The sequence below is a fragment of the Diabrotica undecimpunctata genome, chromosome 3 (assembly GCF_040954645.1).
Source record: "Diabrotica undecimpunctata isolate CICGRU chromosome 3, icDiaUnde3, whole genome shotgun sequence".
NCBI classification, from domain to species: Eukaryota; Metazoa; Arthropoda; class Insecta; order Coleoptera; family Chrysomelidae; genus Diabrotica; species Diabrotica undecimpunctata.
Genome location: NC_092805.1, coordinates 124,260,229 through 124,284,814, shown reverse-complemented (window position 1 = coordinate 124,284,814; position 24,586 = coordinate 124,260,229). Strand labels below are relative to the sequence as shown.

The window sequence follows — 24,586 nt, the reverse complement described above, 5'->3', positions numbered from 1 at the left end:
ACAGTTCATTTAGGCATTCAGTGAAAGAAAGGTACACAATTTTGTTAATATAATTTAGTTAGTGTCATAACAATTTCAATTTTGAAGATAGTTTTGTTTAAATTTTAGATTGTCTATAGAATTTAATTAGTTTTATAAGAATATCAATTTAAAGATAATTTATTTTAAATTTACATTGACTAGGTTAGATATATATGTGTGTTTCATAATAGTTATAATAAAGATAATTTAAAAAAGTACTTACAAGCTAATTCTTTGAGAACCGCGATAAAAACCCTATATTATTAAAAATACTCATTGCTCATCATTCAAACAAAAAAACACATCATAACAATATATATATATATATATATATATATATATATATATATATATATATATATATATCGTATAAAATCGTATCGTATAATAATAAATAATAATAATAAATCAATAAAACGTATAAATATATATATATATATATATATATATATATATATATATATATATATATATATATATATATATATATATATCAAAACCAATTGTACGTCCAATAAAACAGAATGTATAAAATGACGCAGATCCATACATCAGAGACCGTACTAATCTGATAGTGGATCTTATTCGAGGTTCCTTTAACCCAACTCTTCAATTACCACATAAGGTCGCACTATCAGGTCAAAATTAAAACAACTCCTATTTTCTTTATCATTTTAGTACAAAGAGCTGAGTTACCGGTTTTTATTTTTAGTTCGAAGTGTTGGTCTTGTAGTTTGTCTCCTAAACGGAAGCTTTTTATTTCTGTTATTAAACATGCCGACAGAAGATAAATCACAGATACGTAATTTGTTAGATAACGAAAAAAATTCTTCGTAAGTATATACCTTTTTATTATTTGGAAGTACACTGGAAGCAAAGGAAATTTGATTGCTTTTTGAAATAAAGTATTTTTAACTTAAATAAAGTTCATTTTTTATCATGTTGAATACTTTAATATTTCTAATTTTTTCTTCCGTTGTTATTATTAAATTAAATATCTTTCTCTTCCTTACTTTTATATTAACTTTTTATTTATTTAATTACTTTTATTAATTATTTAATTAATTATCTAAGTGTCGCAAATCATACATAAAAATAATCTCAGCGTGCCATTTTATTATACAAAAAAAAATAAATCAGCTTAGGTTATACTTATCTTTTCTCGTGGCTTCCAATATCTCTTAGTTGTTCCTTATCGGGATAAATTAGGAAAAGGAAATAAATAGAAATAACATAAATAAACAAATACAAATATATTTTATTGTCAAACGAAATAATATGAAACTTTATCAAATAAATTCCATGAGCTTAACTGTCCCAATGAAAATTGTACCACATAAAATAATTTTAATTTACCAAGTATTTATCGTTTTTTTTTTTATAACATTAATAAAACAACATAAACAAGAAATTTGGATATTCGTAAAATAATTACACTTCCTATGAAAATTTTGAAATATTGAAATCTTTGTTCATATGTTTTTGTACTCAAAAAATTATAAAATTCTGAATATTATACAAAGAAACCTTTTAAATTTATTAAACAATATTAATAATTATCCTTTGACGTAAAAAAACTTTTATAAAATTTATGGTAGGTATTTTAAAATAGCGATAATTTTTGATCTTCTGATGGTATAGAGTCTTATTCGAAACATACAAAAATTCTGTCATAAAAAATTATTGACTGTCCTTTTAATTCACACACGACGATGACTCCTTTCTTTCTTCTTCTTCCTACTTTATATATAGGCAAAATGCCTGTTTTACTTCGGTTTTTAGCCTCAATTGACGTTGTCTGACCATCTTTTCCTCGGTCGTCCCAATGATCTTCTTCCATTTGGCGATTTGTCTCTTGCTATTCGTACTATTCTATTTTCTGTCATCCTTTCGATGTGTTGATTCCATTCCACTTTTCTTCTTCTGGTCCACGCGTTTATTTCCTCTATACCACATCTCGCTCTTATTTTCGCACTTCTTACTCTGTCTCTTACAGTTTGGTTTGTTATTTTTCGTAAGACTTTCATTTCTGTTGTTTCCAGTAGTCTTTGTGTTTTCGCCGTATCTGCCCTTGTTTCCGCTGTGTACGTCATTATCGGTCTTATTGTTGATTTATATATCCTGGTTTTCGTTTCCGTTGTGGGGTATTTGTTTCTCCAGACTGTGTTGATGAGACATCCTGCTGCTCTGTTTGCCATTTTCACTTGTTTTTGTACGTCTTCTTCCACTTTTCCTTAGCTTGACAGTTTTATTCCCAAGTATTCAGTTTCCATCACTTGTTCTATTATTTTGTTATTTACGACTAGTTTACATCTTCTCGATTCCGCTGATATCACTATCGCTTTAGTTTTCTCTGTTGAGATCTCCATGTTGTATATGAGCGCCGTATCTTCGAATTCTTTAATTAATCTTTGTAGGTCATCTTTATTTTTGGCTGTTATTATGGCATCGTCGGCGTAGCATATTATCCTTATTTCCTTTTCTCCCATTCTATATCCTCTTCTTGTTTTAACTTTCTTTATGATTTCATCCATTATCAGATTAAATATTAATGGGCTTAGCGAATCTCCTTGTCTAATGCCAGTTTCATATTTGATAGGGTGCGATAGTTTTCCTTTACATCTTACCATAGCTATGTTATGTTTATATATATTCTCATTGGTTTTTACTAAATCCAATGATATTTCCTTTTCATATAATAAATGTATCGCGTCCCGAATTCTCACTCTAAACGCTTTTTTCAAATCTATCAGACACATATATGCTGGTTTGTTGTATTCTAGCGACTTTTCTTTTATTTGTCTTATTACAAAAACTGCATCCGTGCATGATCTTCATCATCATCAATGGCGCTACAACTCTTCGTGAGTCTTTGCCGCGTTTACTATTGCCTTCCATGTTTGTCGGTCCTGTGCCAGTAATTCCCACTGGCGCACTCCCATTTTCTCTAGATCTTCTTTGACTGCATATTTCCACCTTTTTCTAGGCCACACTACAGACCTTCTTCCCTCTGGCCTTTCCCAGAACACATTGTTAATAAGGCGATTGTCGTTACTGCGTATCACGCAGTAGCATGATCTTCCTGTCCAAAATCCTTGCTGTTCCTCTTGCAGAGATATTCGTTCGTTTATTTTTGTCGCTATTATTCTTGTTGTCAATTTGAGTGTTGTATTTAATAGATTTATTGCTCGATAATTATTGGGGTCTTTCTTATCTCCTTTTTTGAAGAACATCACCATGATCGCTCTCCTCCATTCATCTGGTATTCTGTTCGTGGAGATTATTTTATTAATAAGAAGTTGCAGTTGTACAAGATGATCACCTCCATATTTTAAGAGTTCATTTGGTATTTGATCTACTCCTGGTGACTTTCTGTTTTTTAATTTGTTTATTCCTTCTTTCACATCGTTTTGGGAGATTTCGGTCTTTTCCTCAGTTATTATATTTGGCGTTTCTGGTAAAGGTTCTTCGTTTTGTTTTTTAAACATTTCTGTCAGGAAGGCCACCCATGTATCCTCTTGTATGTGTTCTATTTAAACTAGTTCTTTCATTTCGCTTCTTTGCTGTCTTATGAAGCGCCATACTTGTTTCTGTTGTCCATAGAAATCCATCTCTAGTCCTTTTGTGAATCTTTCCCAGTAGTCTGTTTTCCATGGTGTTTTCGTTGACCATTTTTTGTTTATTATTTTCGTTTCAAGTGCTTCTCGGGCAGCATCCAGAATATTTTTCTTAAGTTTTCTCCAGCTAGTCTCTACATTGCTTTGATTTTCGATATTCTCCATTTGTATTTTCTGTTCTAGCCTTTTTTGATATAATGATTTTATGGAGTCGTCTCTTAAATTTTCTATTTTCTAAAAACAACAAAGCCTTCTACGTTCTAATTATCAAACTATCAGCATACCAGCAACTCTTTCTCCAAAACACGAACAGGCCTCTTTTACCAGTACTCGTTCAACAAACTCCAAAATTCTCTCCTCTCTTTCATATACTAGCAATCTCCTGAGACCCAAGTATTTTTTTAATTGGTGTCGCAAATATTTTTAATCGTTATAGTTCTTGTGACTTGCTCACTTGGACTTTATAGAATCAAGGAAGTATTCGACTTCTCAACTTTGATCTCTCGTTCCACCTTTCAGCCACCCACTTCTAACAATCAGAAAAACCCAAGCATCGCTTCTAAACAACTTTCTTTGAAAATGATAACGGTTTTATCTTATACTTTCTAAATACAATAACTACCTGGTGGCTTTGGCCTTTCCAGCGAAACAAAACCAAAGGCTTTTGAAATATAACATCTACAAATACCGGGAAACAATTGTCTATTCAAATTTAAGTATTTACATATTGTTTTTCAGTCCTTCAGGGTAAAACTCATTATGGATAAACCCACTGCTTAAAACTAACTTATAACAAATATTTACAAATCGATGTACAGGGCGTTGCAAATTTATGTACCCGCGTTCTATAATAAAATAAAAGTTTTATTCTATTCTTGATTGATAAAATAAAACACAACACATCTTAACTAACTTATAATGTTACCTAAAGTTAAAATTAAAATCTAATTCATTAAATATATTTGTTGGAAGTGCATTCGTATGATCTTTTTAGTTCTTTACACTTTAAAATAAACCTTAATGTTTTTTACTTAAGTTTTTATAATAACTTTTTTATACATGTATGTTTATCACATGTTCTTTTGCTGTGCTAATTTTGTTAAATTGCAAACTATACCTAGTTTCAATTAATTATTTTATACAACGTTAACTCTGAATGTCCAGTTTCGTAAGTTTTTTCATATTTTTAACATCATTGACTGCTACATGTCTTTGTAAGGTAACACACTTTTGTTGTAACTTCTCTATGGATGTTTGGTTTCATATTGTTCTTTTTAGATGAACTAATGATGCTTTCTGAGCAGAAAGCGAAACGTCTTCAATAAATAGATGAAGTAGCCACCTTCTTTGTCTTTTATTTCTCCACTTTGACCGAAAAACCCACCACTCTTCGAGTGTACCTTAGTTTATTTTGGATTGACGGTCGTACTCCTTTTCTCGATATATATATATATATATATATATATATATATATATATATATATATGTATATATATATATATATATATATATATATATATATATATATATATACAGGTAGAAGTTGGCTTTGAACAATTAGCGCAAAACGATGTATTACGCATAATTACCTTTATGCTAGTTTTAGATATGAATTGTAATTATTGGATTGATAATAAACACCAAATTTATCGTTATCACTTGAATGTTTACAAACACAATCACAATAAATTATTTCTTTGGTTTTTTAAAAACACATTTAAAATCAATTTAATTTTAATTTGTCGCAGTGTAGCAAAATACGACCGCTTTGATCGAAGTCTGATATTGGTATCATGGTCTGATATATACATTGTTACGTTTTTCTGTGGGTTCAGAGATTAAGTGAAGTAGACGTACAGCCGGTTTCCGAAAGGCTGATCATTATCAAAATTAGGTAATCTACTGTTAACAGTCGATTAAATGCATTTTGAGTTGCAGAAACATCGATCAAACTTCAATCACATAACACACATTAACTAATCTAACAAGCAAATAATCAATGATTAACAGCCTGTCAGAAGTATTTTTGGTTTCCGAAACGCTAATTATCATTTTATCTATGTCAAACTTCTGTCATACTAGCTTGTCAGGTAATCTGAGATTTTTGGACGATTAATCTTATAATCTTTGGTTATGTACCAATGGTTGTAAGTCATCGAGTTAGAAACTATGGAGAAGCTATGAGCATATTAACGTGTGTATTAAAAACGACGTAGGTAGGCGTGGCTAACTGTGAAACCAATATGGCGGTGGGATCATGGCCGGACTCAATAATATTAAAACTACTATAAAAATATGAGTAGTTATTCAGAAGATTTAATCATAATCTACAAAGTGCAATACATTTTTAATAAACTATGATTTATGCATACCGTGGTAAACACAAAAAACACGATATATTATACATAAAGATAAATGAATACAGTCAAATACTATTAATTTATTCTCTGAAGTATGGACCATTACTTTGTTTACATATTTGTATACTAACCTGTAGAACGTTATTCCTGAAGATTTTTTATTAACATTGCTTCTGCCACTGCAACTACGTTGAGAACAAGAAACCATTATTATGCATTATCACAATATATTATTACAGTTTCTATAAAAGTATTATAAAACTAAAAATATTCGAAAAACAACAAACGTAAATAATTATATACGATCTGTCAAAAGTGTCAAAACAATATGGCGAAGTGAGGTCGTTTTTAGTCACGTGATGCCCTCTCCATAGATTCTAACTCGATGTTGTAAGTAAATAAAATAAAATCTTTGGTTACGTTGTAAGATACATAAACCTAAGGTGTTTTATAAAAAGCTGTTGTTTAGAAAGAACCTAAAAATATTGTTACAAAGGTTCATTTTAAGAATTAAAGATGATAAATGACAAATTGGTAAACATTAACGAACGACACAAAATTATTAGTTAGTTAGGTTATGTTTGTTTGTTGATTTTCAGAATGCAGATTACACATAAACAGAAATTATGGTAAAGTGAAACAGCAACATTACTTTCTTAATTTAGAGCAAGATAAAGAACAATTCGTACAGAAATAATAAACGATTACAATCGATTCTACTGTTTCCATGTAAAATCGTATGTCAAATAATCTATAATCGGTGATCACGTAATTTTACCATAATTTTCGTTTCGGAAACCTGTCGCTTGTTAACAATTGATCAAATTTGATACTTGATTACATGATTGGAGATTTGAATAAAGTTTCCGAAACCGGCCGATAGTTAAACTAATTTTATTTAACTCACTACAAAAAAAAAACTCACTTATAATAAACTAACTAATAAACTTAAAATATAACTAAACAACAAATATCTCATTAGAAAATTATTGTATATCGCTTTTCAAAATAAACACTTTGCTCATCACATAAAAACTGTCTGCTTAACCCTTTGAGACCTGACTTTTTTATTTTCAAAAAAAAATCTTATGTGTTTTTATATTTCAAAAGTCTTTAATTAGTAAGATAAAATAAAAAAAACTAATGTACGCTTTTTAAAAAAAATTTTTTTTATTGTACATATGTATGTACATATGGTCCTAAATATAAACTCAACACTAAAAATATATTTACTACAAAGTAATTATTATTACATATTTATTGTTCATGAAAAGCTGCAAAACAGTTTCTAGCCTTAATTAAACACAGATGTATTTTACATTTTGTACAGAACACATGACTACGTCCATTACAATCTGTGTTTTTACACCTAGTAGCCTCCTTCATAGAATCAAACTCCGGTATGTGACCAAAATTGTCCGTTTGTATTTCCAAAAATGGCCTCGTCTCTCCTCGTCTTTTAAATGTTGAAATAGAAGGCTTAGGAGATGAAGATGCTGGTCTTCCTCGTTTTCTACTTACTGAATTGCCCATATTTATTAGGCTTTCGGCAACTCTGACTCTGAAGTCTAGAAATTTCATTCGATCCTTATTGGTTGTATTACATTTGTCGCAGTCCTTCCTGTATTCCAGCCAGCAGTTGGTGAGAGCGAAGTCTATCATGTGCATAATAACACGCAATGTCCACTTTCGCGATCTAATAAATATTCGATAATAATTCCAGCATATATTTTTTTGGCCAATAATATTTCAAGGAGTTCATAGGATGAGAAATAATTATCATAATTTGTGGCCTTCACTGGTGGAAATTCTTTCGGCTAGTTGAAGAACGATAGATGCCCCTAATCCATGTTTTGTTTTATTATCTGCATTCAGTTCTGTAGATTTACCCTGATAAAAAACAAAATCAAAAGCCTGACCACTTTTTCCGCACAAGACGAAAAATTTTATTCCCCAAGGACAGGGCTTCCCCTTCACATATTGTTTTACGGAAAGTTTTCCTGTGTAAGGAATCATTTGCTCGTCAACACTAAGTACTTGCTCAAGTTCAAGCTGTAAACATCTCTTTCTGACAGTGTCGATGATAGGACGAACCTTATAAAATTTATCTGTATCACCTGCTGGTCTTTCCAAATTGTTCACTAGATGTAAACATGTTCTAAGCTGGAAAAATATGTGCCTAGACATGTTATCTAGGAACATTCTAATACCAAGGCTTCTTTCCCAGTACATCCTAATTTTGGAAAATTTGTTTAAATTTCCAATCATTATATGAAGTGCAAATAAAATTTTAATTTCTCTCTCATTAGTTGGTCTAAAATTTTTTCCGTTTTTCTGTTCTGTAAGGCATATACATTTGTAAATGTTGCTATATTTTCAAACAAATCATTTGAAATATACTTCGAAAAATACTGAATTGGGTACAGTGGCTCTGTAAGACTTGTATTTGGGAAAGTAGGATGCCATGTAAATGTAGGATTCTCTATCGATGCCTTAGTCCACTCTACGGTTCTCTTTTTTGTTTTAATTTCTCTTTGTTTTGGTTTTTTAGAACAATCCTTTTCTGAGAAACATACTTTACTTCCTAATTTTTTTGTACCCGAGTAACCTGCAACTTCATCTGGTATATATTCGTCTTCTGAATCATAAGTTCTCCCTAACTCCTTATTATCATTTTCGCTGCCATCACCTTTTTCCAGTGTCTCAGTGTCACGTCTGGTCAAAGCATCAACCCCTGGTCTTATAATAGATTTATTCTCACAGTTATCCAGAATTCCATCCTCCTCGTCAGAACTCTCTCCTCCGGGAACTTCCAAATTGTCTATTTCTGATACGTTACCGTCCTCTATCAGGTCAATTAACTCTTGGAGATGTTTTGGGTTGTCGAAATCATATTTTTTTTTCTTTTGTAATCCATGTTATCTGCAATCAACAATACTAAGTTAAAACCCAAGTTTAGACCATATGTACATACAGATGTACAATCAGAAATATGCTTTCAGACCACTTGTACATGCTCATGTGCATCTAAAAAATGTTTGTTTATTTCAAAACTATCGTTTTTATGGCAATGTTTTGTACTTTATAAAAAACTACTTACCTTATAAATCACACTTAAAAAGTTGGATCGATTTCGTTTCACAAAAGATAACAGTTTCTCGTAAAATAAAACTAGCAGTATCGGTTACCAACTAAACAGCTGACACTTTACAACAAAATCGCTGACAACTTTACCTGTTGACCATTGGATGGAAGCAGAAGTTAAAAATGTGGATCGTAAATGTATATTTGAGTGACTGAATGCTATTTCGGTATAGATAAGCGAGTAGTTGGTATTTAACAAAACAATAAAAGCTATGTACATACACATGTACACATGGTCTCAAAGGGTTAAAAGAACGCCGCAGCATTTTTTATACGCCAGGTAGAATTTTTAATATATAATATATACTACAATACATAATAAGATCATAATATATCTGACTGTAAATACAGGTACATAATATTTCAAAGGAACACAAAATACAGGTTCCATTCAAACAATGTTAAGAATAATTGTATGAAAACATTCTTAAGTATCAAACTAATTTATGTAACTATCTATGTATTTTTCAGTATGAAATCAAGAATATCTAAAAACAACAATACCGAAAAAAATATAAATCAAAATGGTAAACAGGAGGAACATGTCAGTAATCATGAAGAGGAAAATAAGAAAGATAAGTAAGAAAAACCTTTTTACGTTTTGTTTATGTAAAGACTTTTAACATTTTATAATTCAGTCTGGATTCGTCTAATCGTTCTACAACTTTCTATTACCAAATTACAATTTTATGACAACATTAATTAAAATAGCTCTTTTCTAAATAACAAAGAAAATCATTAATATTCTAATATTAATTATATATATGATGTTTTGTATGTTTTTTACTGCTATTCATATTAATCCTTTTTATTTATCGGATGAGTTTAAAGTGAATAGAGGTCTTAGACAATTATATTCGTTATCCACGGTGCTTTTAAATTTGGTATAGGAAACAATAATCAGAAATAGCCGAGTTAAAACCACCGGATCCATCTTCAACAATGAACATCAAAGTCTGGCCCTCGCTGATGATTGTACTATTCGAACGAAAACAATAAAAGAATTACAAAAGGTTATAAAAAGATTAGAGAAGAGGGCAAAATATTTTGACCTAAAAATAAACCAGGAAAAATCAAAGTACCTACATGATACTCGGAAATACAGAGTAAAAAGAAGAGGGGCAGTTTACTTGCATATCTAATGAATCTACTAAATATAATTTCGAGACAATGGTGCATTTTACTTATCTAGTGATTATTATAAAAGAGAAGGGTCAGGAAGCAAAGGAAGATAAAAAGATGGGAAGCCTAAGAACACATGTATCGATTAAAACAAAGTTAAGGGTAAATAAAACAGTAATAAGGCTTACAGTGACGTATGGTAGTGAAGTATTGACAATAAAAATGCAAATACGGAGAAATTGAAAAGATGGGAAGGGAAAATGTTGCTAATGCAGAGCTAACGGTAGAAGGTGCTAAAGGAAGGTTGCTAAAACACGGTGGAAGGTTTGGTGCCATGAAAAAACAGAACTGTATAACGAGCCAAGCATTAGTCGCTTTACAAAAGCACAGAGAGTAAGATGAATGGGGACGTGATGATAATGGAAAGAAAGAGGATGCCAAAGATGATTCTAAAATGGGACCTAATCACGAAAAAAAGAAAAAGGACGACCCAGACAAAGATGGCTTGATAGCGTACAGAAAATCTCAGAAAAGAGGGAAAGAGGATGACTGGGAAGAACGAGCAACAAACGATGAATGGAGGAGAATAGTAAGCCAATGTAGTAGGCAAGGAGCTTGATTGAACAAGATGCCCCAGTTAATACAGATTTTGTAATATATAAGTATTATGTTAATTGTATTTTAGCCATAGGCCTTCAAGGCCTGTTGAACTTTGTAAATAATAATTCATATTATTAATAAAATATCGCAAATGTAACTTTGTAGTTGCAATAATTATTATAATATTATAAATCAACAACTTACTTGCCTGGACAAATTATTTGTTCATAGTATTGTAGCTCAGTACCAAGCTAGGTCGGTTACATTTTGATTTGCCAGACAAAAATCTTCGAGCGTACACTGGTGGGGACAGATTTGGCATGTAAAGGAGTGTTTTATATTTTGTATTTCTCCACACCCGCAGTTGGCATCGTCTTGATCTATTTGATCCGATTTAATGATATTTGTTTTTACTGGAGCAGCTCCCATTTCAATCTTATTCAAGGCCTTCCATATTTTGAAGTTTAGGCCGGTCCATCTAGCCTGTGGAAGGTAGAAATTAATTTTCGGACGGCTCAGCCTGTATTGTTCCAGGAAAATTTTCCAAAATTTCAGTCGTTTCGGTTGTGTTCGAGCTTTATGAAAGGCGTTTTATTTATTCGTTTCGTTTCATTTCTTCTCTACATGTTCTGCTGCTCTTCAGAGAGTTGTGATATTTGTAAAGCCTGCTGCGTTGTAGAGATTTGTAAATAATGTGGGTTTTATGCACCATGTCAGTATCCCGCAAGTTTCATTATGGACCACGTCTAACTGTTTGGTCTGAGCAGATCTACTCCAAATGGAGCAAGCGTATTGAGCAGTTAAGAAGCACACTACCTGTGCCATTGTTCTTATGATCCGTTGATGTGAACACCAGTGTATTCACATCATTTGCCACCTGTTAATTTATGTGGATTGTTTCTGGTGCTTCACTTTTGTGTCTTGTTTTGATGCAGCGGTATTTATCGGTTAAGGACCTGTCCAGAACCACTCCAAGATATTTAGGTTGGTCTGTGTATTCTATGGCGTTTCCGCTCCATGTAATTTGTAGTTTTTGCTTTACTTCTTGTGAGCGTAGGTGTAAAGGGCATAGTTTTGTATGAACTGATCCTAAGATAATTCTGTTAATAATAAGTGTTTATTGTACTTAAGTTATTTTCATGGTTCCTTTCTACTTGTTCAAATGTTTTCGGCGTTAAGGGCGTGCTTGGTATCGGCTGGCGTAGTTGGTCATTTGTATATATTGAAGATCTCTGATTCCAATACGCTTCCCTGTGGGAAGCCTGGTTTTTGGTTTCCCCATCTACTTATTTTTCCCTCTATTGTACCAAAAAAACGCCTGCTATGTACCAGCAAATACATGACTCTTATTAGATGGTAATCCCTAAGTGTACTATAAATAAATCAACAACAAAAGTTTTTATGTAATATTTTATTACATTCATTATGCGTGAACGACTTCTAAGCGTCTCCCAAAAGGTGTAGTTTGATTTTTCTCACCTACTTCTTCTAATAACTTGCAGCTTAGCTATTCTTCATATTGGGTGATTATGATTTCGATGTTGAGCGTGCCTTAAGCATCCCAACCTATGCTATACTTACCATGTTTTCATTAATTAGTGTTACCTCTAGGTTTCTTGTAATATATACATTTTTATGACACTTCCTTAGAAGTTTCACCTCATTTTTGTGAAATCCTTTATGTCACGTAACATACCACTCGCATTCTTCCATTTCAGCCATTTTACTCTCACTCTATCTATATCCCCGTTATCCTGTAATACACAATCTAAATACTTAAAACTGTTTTTTAAAACATTTTTAAAAGCCATCTGTTACACGCATTCCAGAATTCTTGAACTCTGTACCAGCTTGTACAGGTCTACTGATTTTGTACTATATATTTTTGAAATAATTGATAGTCTGTCGTAGTGCCTCGTATTTATGAAACACATTGTTGACAATTTCAGATATTCTCCTACAGATCTGCAGTTTAAGCCTTCAAAAAACAGTCCCATTGTGTGCAGGTGTCCCCTGACTGGTGTATGTCCAGTAAAACAGATTGTTATGATGTTGAGATGTTGGATCTATTTGCCCAGGTCTGTGCAATACATTTTACCATATGCTTGACCAAATATACTGTTCCAGTAAGAGTTACGTTGTATTCAGATGCAAGCTCTTTCCGGTTTCTGATATACCTTGTGATAACTTTATGAGCTCTTTCATTGTATTATTCATAGAAGTAACGCAATATTTAAATAAATATTGTGTCTAGTGTCTAGTATTGGAAACTTTTTTCTGCAAAAGCTTGTCTCCACTGTTCTAGATTCTTTTAAGTTTTTTCTACTAACAGTACATCATCCACATTCTGATTCATCTGTACTTTTTCTGTTATCTGATTTAAGACTGAATAGAATAAATAAGGACTATGCACTGAACTCTGATGTAATCCTATTTTACATAAACTTTATCACTATCTATCTTCTCCTCCTGATTCCTTGAGCCCTTTGTAGGGCGTAATGATATTCTAAATATTATAAGCTTACTGTTTCCATTGACTGCGATCTTGTGACTATAGACGGCTTCATATAGGGATTTTCCCACCAGAGTTTTCATTTGGTCTGCCTATCGTGTTAAAGGTCCTCTTGGTCTTCGGCCTTCTACCTTTTCTTCTACTACCAATAGTTTCGTGTCTCCAGTACTTCTAGTATCTACCACACATGTTCTATTAGGGTTATACCTGATCGAGTAATAGCTTACCTGTATCTCGCGGAATGATTAAACATTTATCTACAGCCAAAATCACCCTGTAATATTTGAAGCAGACTTGCAAATTTCAAAAAAAAATCACATTCTGCAAATTAGATAAATTCTTAGCAGACCTTCTTCATTTTCTTCTTCTTGACTAGCTTTACAACTTGGGATGAGTCTTTGCCAAAAATCATAGCTTTCTATCTTCTACGATATTGTGCTTCCATTTCCCATTGGTGTACCCCAATCCTAGACAAATTGTCTTTAACATCATCCTTCCTTCTTTTTCTGGGACGATCTACTGATTTTCTACCATCTGGTCTTTCAAAAAAAAATTGTCTTTAGCACTCTGTCTTCCTTTGATCTTACCACATGACCTGATCATCATATCCGGTTAGCTTTTATATGTCTGACGAGGTTTTCGCCTTCCCCACTCTCCTGCCAATTTATCGCTTTGAGTGCCAAATATTATTCTGAGAACCTTTCGTTCAAATACTAGCAGCTAATTTATTTTGAGTACTGTGCTTCAAACTTGCTTATTAGATTTTCTAAAATTTATTCCTGTTCCATAAGTCTAAAAAAGCGCTAGTAAATACAGTCAACCTTTTTAAAGACACAAAACACAGCAAAAAATTTATTCTCTTTCTATATAACAATAAAACACTAAAAAGTTTTGTCATTCTTCAGTCATGACCGCCCGGAGGGAGTGTAGTGGTAATCATGATATGTGTTATGTCTACATTGATCTCTGTCTCTGGTCATTTCTTTTAACGTATGAAAAAATTGACCAATTTAAACATATTAAGGACCAGTCACGATATGTGCAGAGTCAGTATTTACTTGCGTCAGTAACGCGTCATTAATATGGGACGTCTGAGGTGGATAGTTCATGTGATGCAGATAGAACACAATGGTCTCATAGACTCATTGGTCAGAGAAGAAGAGCAAGACCCAGAACAAGATGGATACAAGGGAACAAGGCGATGGATAGGGACGACTGCGACTGGAGAGAAATTCTTGAGGGCTCACGCAGGGTTGTAAAGCCAGAATGATGATGATGTAATACGTCGGACTCCTAATTATTGCTGTCGAGCAAATCAGCTAAAAACTACAATATATAGTATAACAGTGTCCAACCTGTGCGTTCCAAATCAGAGCCCACAAGTTAGTTAAAGTTACCGCTAAAGCATTTTTTTGCATTAAAAAACGAGACGTCAACCTGAAACTACTTTCACCAAGCTCGTATTATAGTAAAAACGCTGCGTTGTTAAGTATAAGCCAGCTGAGGCTGAGATACAGGCTAGCCGCGATGTAACAGGTGGCGGACAGTGAATGGCCTTCAGTACCCTTTGTTAAATAAGTAAGAAAAATATTATGGTAATATCATTAAGAACATGAAAATATTCATGGTCATCAGTGGAAAATTCAACGTCCGTAACAAGAATATATCATTAACCATTAGAATTTTTTAAAAATATTTTGGGTGTTTCTTTATTCATCTGGTATTATAACGTTGATAAAAAAGGGCTAGGTTATGCTTAAGCAGTTTATTATTATTATTTTATTACTCATTTAAAATAACCTTTTACACCTCAAGTTTCTGTCAGCATTTTAATTGCTCCTGACCTTTAACGTAAAAATGTATAACCGATAATAAAATTATATGCTCGAGGTAAATTAAGATAATCTTAATTTGCTTTCATAATTTTTATTATATAATGAAAATATGTCATTTCATTTTATTTTTTGTAAATAAATACTTTAAGTCAATAATAACAATTTATCTCTTCGGGATAAACAAATCTGATAGAGTTTTAAACGTATGAATAAACAAATTAAGATTTTGTTGAATCAAAAGAAATGTAATTTAAACCATCCCATCTAAAATACATTATATATAATGTATAATGTATATTATATAAGCTAAATATATAAACTAAAATTTAATCTTGAGGTTATCATTAATTTATAGGACAGGATAAGCTAAACTCTTGGTTAATATCTAGTTTTCGCAAAATTTATTTAATTTAGGATATTTCTAGGAATTCGCTTTTGTTTAATTTATTTTTATGTCTTAATATATTGGTTTCATTAAAATTAAATAAATCATTTTTATTAATTGAATGATCTATTAATACTCAAGTATTTTTCTTAGTTCTAAGGTAACTTTTATGTAATGTAAGTCTGCCTATTAGATTTTTGGATGTGTGTCCGATGTACGTAGTACGATGTACTATGTACTCGCATGGTATTTTATAAACTACATTTGATCTTTTCGTAATGCTAATAGGTGTTTTAGGTTTTGTATACAATGATGCCAGTGTTTCTATATTTTTAGTTGCAATTTTAATTTGATAATAGTTAGCAAACACTTTGATTAGCTTGGATGTTAATGTTGGTTTATAAGGTAGTGACGTAACAGTAAATTGAGATTGAACAATTTGGTAATTTAGTTCTGTTGTTTGATTTATGCAAATCATTTTATTATTGCGAAAGCTAGATAATAATAAAATGTTTTACTTATACTGCTCTAACATAACATGTCAGTCAATACTAGCCAACTGCTTTTTATATGTATCATTTAAAAAGGTAGTGATATAACAATGAAAAGGGTTGGAAACTTTTCACACTGTAACTCTTGAAGGTGTCAGTCAGATAAATGGAGAAAGGAAACAGAGCTAGATTTTACTATTCCATATATTAGCGGAATCGTTTCGTTTTGCGATTACAAAACGGCATCAGTCCAAATCTGCAAGAGTAGTACTCTTTTAGAAGGATTAGTGAAGTTCTTTAAATTAAAAGAGAAGGCCCAAAAGTGAGCTCTCGTGGTGATAGATAGAGAGACAGAGAGAGACAGTACACGACATCACGATGACCACTACATTCCATCTGGGAAGGGGGGGGGTAGCAGGATTGAAGAGAGAGAGTCTATACGACGTGTTCTGTGGGACTGTGGGACTGTGGGACAGAAACCTTAAATTGTTTTAGTGATGACAACTAGCATGGTTCTGATAAATATTCGTTCAATAAAATATAAAATAGAAGAATTAGGATTTTACCCGATAGTTGCGGTTACACTGGCTTAAAGTCAATATTGAGCCTTTTTTATTAAAAAATATACCCCAATTGCTAGGTATGATTGTTCAAGTTCAGCTCATGGTGACATCCTAATTCTTTCTGCAAATAATGATTTCTCTCAAGTAACAAAATATGACTTTTTGTTGAATGAAGTCTTCTTTGAGTATTCCTCAGTTTATAATAAGAATCTTAATCTAAACATTCTTTGTATTTATCACCTGACCCTTCAACGGAACTATTTCTCAGAACCTGCTAAATTTGTTAGATGACCTGCCCAATAAAAGCTGAAAATTTTAACGTGATTATTTAAATATCAATTACGCTGCTGCTATTGCAACATAACTATCCTTGGTCAATATATTCGAATCGTATGGTCTCACAATTCACGTTAATTCTCTTACAAGAATTACTAAAACAATATCTACCATAATTGATTATATTGTCTCAGATTTATTACCTCTTGGTTGATGTCCACTCTACAATTATTAATGCGTGACTTTCTGATCACGAAGCAGTATATACCAAGTTTAAGACTCTCAGCAAACCCTCCTCGAAAACCCAACGTTTGGGTAGGATTTTTTCCGCTCAGAACTTTCGTAAATTCCAAAATTTATGCTAGACTTCTAGATCTTAGTTTCCATCTGTGGAGGTGGACTGTAATTTTAGTCATTTTTTAATATACTTGTTTGTATTTTCACTAAGGCATATCTTTTAATTACAATTCAGCCAAAACATCACAAACTCTGCACTAAAAACGTCCTTGTCACTTAGTATATTAGGAAGTATAGAGAAATCTATCTAAAACTTATCAAAATAGTAAAAAAGCATACGACTAAAATCATCTGTAAAGCTCTAAAGTGTAAAAAAAACTGGGTTCATATAAGCGATCTTCGAAATAAAATCAAAAAAGGTCAAACACCTTCCAAATCCCGAAAATCTAAATAAATATATGGTTAATGTGAGTAAAAATATTACATCAAATATTTTGCCACAAAAAGATCACATTTTCTATCTTCCCAATTCCAAAAACGTCTCAAATATATTCTTTATTAGACTAGTTGATAAATCTGAACTGATTCCAGCAATTAATAGTATCAACACCAAATCTTCCCGTAGTACTGATGGACTATCCATAAAAATGTTCTTAAATCGCCCAAAAAATGTGTTGGAAGTCCTGTTTTGACTAATTAATTATTTCTTTGAAATAGAAACATTTGCAGAGTGCCTAAAGACAACCATTATTCCTATTCATAAGGGTGGTGAAAAATCTAATGCCAGTATTTTCTGCAACTATAGAAATATTGCCTTACTAACGGTACTATCCAAATTATTGAGAGATTTATAACAGCTTAAGTCCTTTCTCGTTGACATTTTACCACAAAAACAGTTCGGCTTTTATCTAATAAATGTACTAGCAATGCCATGTTTTCTGTGTTACAAGAGATTTATCAACCACTAAACAATAATCTTTACACTGTCACTGTTTTTTGTGACTATGCTAAAGCTTTTGATTGTATAATTCATGACATTTTGATAGAAAAACTAAATTTCTATGGAATTCGAGGTATTTCTTTAAGTTCGTTCCAATCTTATTTGAGAAATAGCAATAAAAACCTGGTCCTACTAAAGTTTACTCGATTTTGACGTGGATAAGACATAAGCATTATCGTATAAAGGAGCTCTTCAACCCTTGCTTTTTAATAACAGCCAGATAAGTATCGTTGACATGAAATTTCTTGCTATTTTTATATACAGCAACGTTAAATGGTCCCTACGTATCAATTTGTTAATTAAGAAACTAGCCATAGCCTGCTATGCAATAAGATCTGTTTCGAATAAAATAAATGTAGCATCTTTCAAAGTATCTGCTTGACCTCAGAAGAACAACACTTTCCATAAACTTCCCTCTTTATACATTTTAGAAACTGTTTGCTTATTTCGTAACCAACTACATGTTTTGCAGCAAGGCCTAATCATGACTACTCCACCAGAAATTCCACCTTTGATGTTTATTTACCAATCTCGTGCGCTGAGTTAGTAAAGAAATCTATATTATAGTAGTATGCAAACAAAAATTATACAACGATCTTCCTTAACAACATCTGCAACATATTTTTCCAACTTCCGTAAAGTGACAAAAGTCTATTTATCTGAACGACCATATTATTCAGTGTAAAGATACGGTTTGTTAGAACAGTGCGTAGCGCAGAGCATACACGTACAGCAGAATCTGTTGTACTCGACTCACGGCAGTTTTGGTTGAGTCGGTTTGTTAGATTAATTCGCATAAATATTCTGTCGCTCTAAAAACAAGTTTAGAAATTAGTTTCACGTTTATTCTCGCAAAGGTTGTACGTTTAAAAAATGAATTATCGCAAACTTAACGCAATAATTTTATTACTCCAAGAAGAGGAGGAAGAAGAAGAGTTGATAACGTTAAATCTAAATAAAAGAAATAAATATGTAAACGAAATTTTTTCATGTCTTAATACAGAAGGTGCTTTTAAATTAACAGTCAAACAAAGATTGTTTCAAAACGAGTAAAAACTTCGAGAATATTTTAGACTTTCCAGGGATATATTTGGAACTTTCTTACAATTTGTACTAGATCCACTAGTCTTTCATCTTTCTCGGGAGAAAATTTAGTAGACATCACTTAATTATTACAATAATAATTACTATCATCATCCAGCCTCAAGAGTCCACTGCTGAACATAGGCCTCTTCCTCATGTTTCCAACCCCGTCTATCTTGCGCCGCTCTCATCCAGTTTTTATTGAGTCTTCTTAAATCGTCAGTCCATCTTGTAGGTGGTCGACCGACGCTTCTCTTGTCTTCATTTGGCCTCCATTCCAATAACCTCTTTGTCCATCGCCCATCTGTCATTCTGGCTATGTGTCCTGCCCATTTCCATTTTAGTCTGGCTATCTTCTCGATGATGTCAGTCACTCCGGTTCTTCTCCTGATGTCTTTGTTGGTTATTCTGTCTCGCAGAGTTATTCCTAACATAGACCGCTCCATTCTTCTCTGCGTGACTCTCAGTTTGGTAGCTGCTGCTTTTGTTAAGGTAAGTGTTTCTGCTCCGTACGTCAAGACTGGGAGGACGCACTGATCAAATACCTTTCTCTTTAGGCATGTGGGCAGCTCACTTTTAAAAGTTTCTCTCAGTTTTCCAAATGCTGCCCACCCAGGGCTGATTCTTCTCTTCAGTTCATGAGTCTGGTTATCCCTGCCAATTATAATTTCATGTCCCAGGTATTTATATCTATCTACGAGTTCTCTTTCTTTCCCACCAATACTGATGTTCTTGTTGGGTACCAAATTGGTCATGATTTTTGTTTTCGAGATATTTATATTCAAACCTACACTTTCTGTAGCCACAACGAGTTCCTGTACCATCTCTCTTGCCATACCTAGATCTTCAGCTATTATAAGTATATCATCGGCGAAACTTAAGTTGTTTAGATATTCTCCATCTATTTTTATTCCCTTTGTCATCCAATCCAAATTCTTAAAAGCATGTTCTAGCACCGTATTAAAAAGTTAAGGTGACATTGGGTCTCCTTGTCTAACCCCCCGTTCTATTTTTATGCGATTACTGTTAGTATGTAATCTGACAGTGGTTGTTGCCTGCAGGTATATTTTGTATAATAATTTAGTATATCTGTAATCTAGCGTGCATTCTTTAAGCGCCTGTAATATTTTGTTTAGCTCAACTGTGTCAAAGGCTTTGTGAAAATCGATAAATATTAGAACTAGAGGTTTATTGTATTCCACTGCTTTCTCTATTAGGGTTTTTTTATACTTTGTAGATGGTCATTTGTTCCTATATATCATTACTATATAAAAATACACTTATAATTTCGGTATAGATGTGTAAGCTGTGAGCTCAGCTGAACGTTTGCGTCCAAATCAAATCGCAGTTGATTCCAGCGCACACCGTCGACGTACACCGCTATCCCTCTGCAGTGCGCGCAGCTCAGCAGAACCTAACAAACCGTTATCATAGAGAACCATTTCTTTGATTTTGACGAACGTGCGCGGCGTTCGACTGACTGTGAGTTATGCGTCGCTCACTGTTCTAAGAAACCATAGCTTAAGAGTTTCTTAATGAGTAACTAAGAAATCACAGTATCTTTATGTACAAGTTACTTAAGTATTTTAATATATTTGAATTTAATTTAAATTAAATTTTGCAATTTTTATACAATTTGTAGTGACAATAAAACATATTTATATTCTATTCTATACATATATTTTAAGAAATATTTTTTATTTATTTTCAGATTCTCTTTACCAAGTAAACAATTTTCAATTAGGGAATCGTATATCTTGCAATTATTTGAACAAAATAGAACGATAAAAGCTGTTTATAATATATTTGTTGCAAATTATATCCTATTTATTTTTGCATTTACTTTAAAGGAATATATGAATCATCAAAGGTAAGCAACATTAGACTCTATTTTACTTCTAATTTTATATTTTATTTGTTGTAAAAGACCGAATCAGCAGTTGTAACTCTATTTGTCCAGGAAAATAAAACCTAATGCAATAATCTTATGTTAATAATGTCTAAAAATAATTATTTTTTCATTTACACACATTTAGGTATATAGGCCAGAGAAATAAGCACAAAAGTATCCTGTTTGTGACACTGAACCAGAAGCACTGGACAAAAGACAGTTGTGTTGAGTAGTATGGACCTCTATAATAATAGACTACAAGCTTATGGGACATTTTTAATTGGACATTTGACCCATAATGAATCACATACAAATCAGTACTATAATATGTAATAACAACTTTAGAAAATATGTCTCTAATTCTTATCGGTACACAAAATGACGTCAGCCAAAATGTACGGCGTTTAAAAAAATTATTCTATATACGTGTTTAAATTCAAATATGGTTGTGTAAATTAATTGATACATTTGTCCTCCCTGTATCCCTACGATCCCTATAGCACCGCGCGGGGAATGCATCTCGCTAACCTCAAGAGCGTAAGTCGTTAAGAGGGACAGACGCAACCCGACAGTGAACCAATACACATATAATAAATTCGTTTTGTTCATTGTTTCATAAAATAGTGTAAACCATGGTAATCAACTTCAATTACCGGTAAGCCATACCTAGTTTTACCTAAGCATATACATTGCTAAGGGCCTGCGTAGCGCAAGCGGTAGGATGCTTGACTCGCAAGCCGGTGGTCCGGGGTTCGAATCCCACCGCCGGCAAGAACATCTAGACATTTTAAAACTGTCTATAGGCCCCAGGTCGACTCAGCCTGAATAAAAATGAGTACCTTGGGTAAAACCAGGGGTAATAATAGACGGTTGAAGCGTAGCACTGGCCATGTTACCTTCCTTGTATACCGTAGGCCCTAGATATAGCAGACTACCCTGCTATACTCCCAAAGCCGCGACAGCGGTATAAAACGGGAGACTATTATTATTATACATTGCTTTGATTGTTTATTGCAACCATACGACGATCTGCTAGACGAATTAACGGGCAAGCCAGAAATCATCATTGACTATAATAAATCCAAAGGAGTAGATCTAGTTGATAACGCTATAGAACCTGGCATATGACGGAGTAATGTGCTGTAAATACGGAGAGAATACAACCCCCTTCGCATTCGCGGATGACTTCGCTGTACTGGTAGTGGCCCGGGATGAGCCAGATCTCAAATACCGGTTTCGGAACGCAGGCCGCATCGTAAAGAAATAGATGACGCAGCAGAGAAAACCGAAGCCATCATTCTGAAGAGGACAAGGAACAGGCAAAGTGTTGAATTGCAATGTGCGGGAGCATGTCTAACACCCAAGAAACACGTAAAGTACCTAGGAGTGACATTGCGCCAGAATGGAAAATGGGGGGAGCACGTGCGGGAGGTGGTCCGGAAGGCTGCGAATAGAGCGGCTGCATTGGGGAGGCTGATTCCCAACATTGGAGGACCCAAATCCAAAAGGAGGAGGGTCTTACACGGTGTTGTAAAGTCGATCGTCCTCTACGCGGCACCAGTCTGGAGCGAGGCGTTAGAGATAATGCCCTATAGGAGGCTCATGACACAAGTGGACAGAACAAGTCTGTTGCGAGTGGCATGCGCCTACAAGAGTGTCTGCGGCAGCCTTGTGTACTATCACTGGATGTGTTCCGTTTCCGCATGTTTTGGCGGTGGAAAGAAAAGAGCTCTATGGGAGAAGAGGCCCAAACCTTACTGTGGCCGAGAGAAGACAGGAAAGGGAAAGGTCAATTGAAAGATGCCAAGAAGAATGGAACAACACGGAGGATGTGGCACAGTGGACGAAAATGCTGATCTCGAATATAAGAGATTGGGTGGACTGTGGCCACAGGCAACTAGATTATTTCCTGACGCAGGTGCTCACAGGACACAGATGTTTTAGGGTCTACCTCTTTAGGTTCGGAAAGGCTGACGCGGATGAATGCCTATACTGTGGATAATCGGACACTGTAACACATACGATGTTAAATTGCAGCATATGGATAGTGGAAAGGAACAGAATTGAGAGAGAGACAGGTGTAAATTTTGTTACAGTGAGAGAAATGATTGAGAGAATGATTGAAAATATATCAGGTTGGACTAAAATATACAGCTATATCCGTGCAGTGATCAAGAAAAAGGAAGAGGAAGAAAGATAGCTGGACCAACGGCAAGGGTAAGAGTGAAAGATGTTGGAAGTTGAAGCTAGAGAAGTGGGTCACACTGTATGAATTAGATAGGCGTGAGTCAGACTGTGGGGATGGAGGAAATGTCCGTCTGGGAATGATGCCGTACTAGGAGCGATAAGGGTCTTCTACGCGCTACCTGGAACGAGCCAATAAGCCTCCTTGCTGATGAATGGAGTGTGGATGTGTATGAATGAAGAATGAATGAATAAAGGTAGTGCTTCGGAAGTGATGCCGGCCTTACAGCGGCCATTCCGCTTCCGGATCGCTGAATGACAGAGGAGGGTCTGGTTTAGCATTTAGACGTTCGGCGTAGACTTGGCGACTGGAGGGTATTTTAAAATACCTCGAGAACTATCGCCGGGAGTACGAAGAACGAATCCTGCATTAAGGTCAGTCAGGCGGCGTCCTGGAGTGAGATGTCTTTTGAAGATTCCAGACTTCCCCTCTATAAAGACGAAAAAAAAAAGATCTAGTTGATAAAATGTGTGCTGCCTACAATTGCGCTCGAGCCACTCGCCGATGGCCTATGGTCATTTTTTATTCTGTAATAAATGTAACCGGTATCAATTCATTTGTAATAAACAAATATAAATCTAATGGGATAAATAAAATGCCTAGAAGACATTTTCTAGAAGCCCTTGGCATGGAACTAGTAAACGATCATCTGCAACGTCGATTTTTAAATAAACGTATTTCTAGATCAATAATTAGGTCAAGAATAAACGAAATTGGCCGTATTAAAGAAAAAATTATTGTTCCAGCCCCAAATCCACAACCTAATTGTCGAGGTCGTTGTTTTTACTATAGTAGACAAAGAAATAGGCCAACCAGATATACAAAAAATTTGTATGCTTAGAACACGTAAACTGCATTTGCTCCGACAGCGTACAGGATGGTATTTCCGAAGACAGCAGCGAAGATTGACTTATTTCCGTTTATTCGTGTATCTACTTTGCGCATCTCAAACATTTATTTTTAATTTAGTCTTTGTTTAATTTCGTAGAAATAGTTGTTTTTTATTTGTTTAATTTGAGTTTTTGTGTTTTATAGTCCCCAAAATGTAAAAAATATATATCTGCTAACTTTTATTTTCAAAGCATGAGTTTAAAAATAAAAGTTATAATAAATTTGCGGGCAAATATTTTTTTCTATACTAATATTGTATATATTTAAAGAATCAACAAGTTCTCAGACCGTTTTTCCCAAACTATTTCTTTTT

The 24,586-nt window shown here is 33.6% G+C and overlaps 1 protein-coding gene across 2 annotated transcripts in view; it reads left to right on the top strand.

The window, feature by feature from the left end:
* Positions 1 to 634: 634 nt before the first annotated feature.
* Positions 635 to 24,586, top strand: part of LOC140437359 (sterol O-acyltransferase 1-like) — a 93,713-nt gene continuing 69,761 nt past the window's right edge. The window contains exons 1-3 of one of the 2 annotated variants that reach the window (XM_072526842.1): positions 635 to 854; positions 9,614 to 9,721; positions 20,958 to 21,116. In XM_072526842.1, the coding sequence (XP_072382943.1) occupies positions 796 to 854; positions 9,614 to 9,721; positions 20,958 to 21,116 (326 nt within the window). In that variant the 5' untranslated portion in view covers positions 635 to 795. The remainder of the gene's footprint in view (positions 855 to 9,613; positions 9,722 to 20,957; positions 21,117 to 24,586) is intronic. The other variant, XM_072526843.1, reaches the window with a different exon arrangement.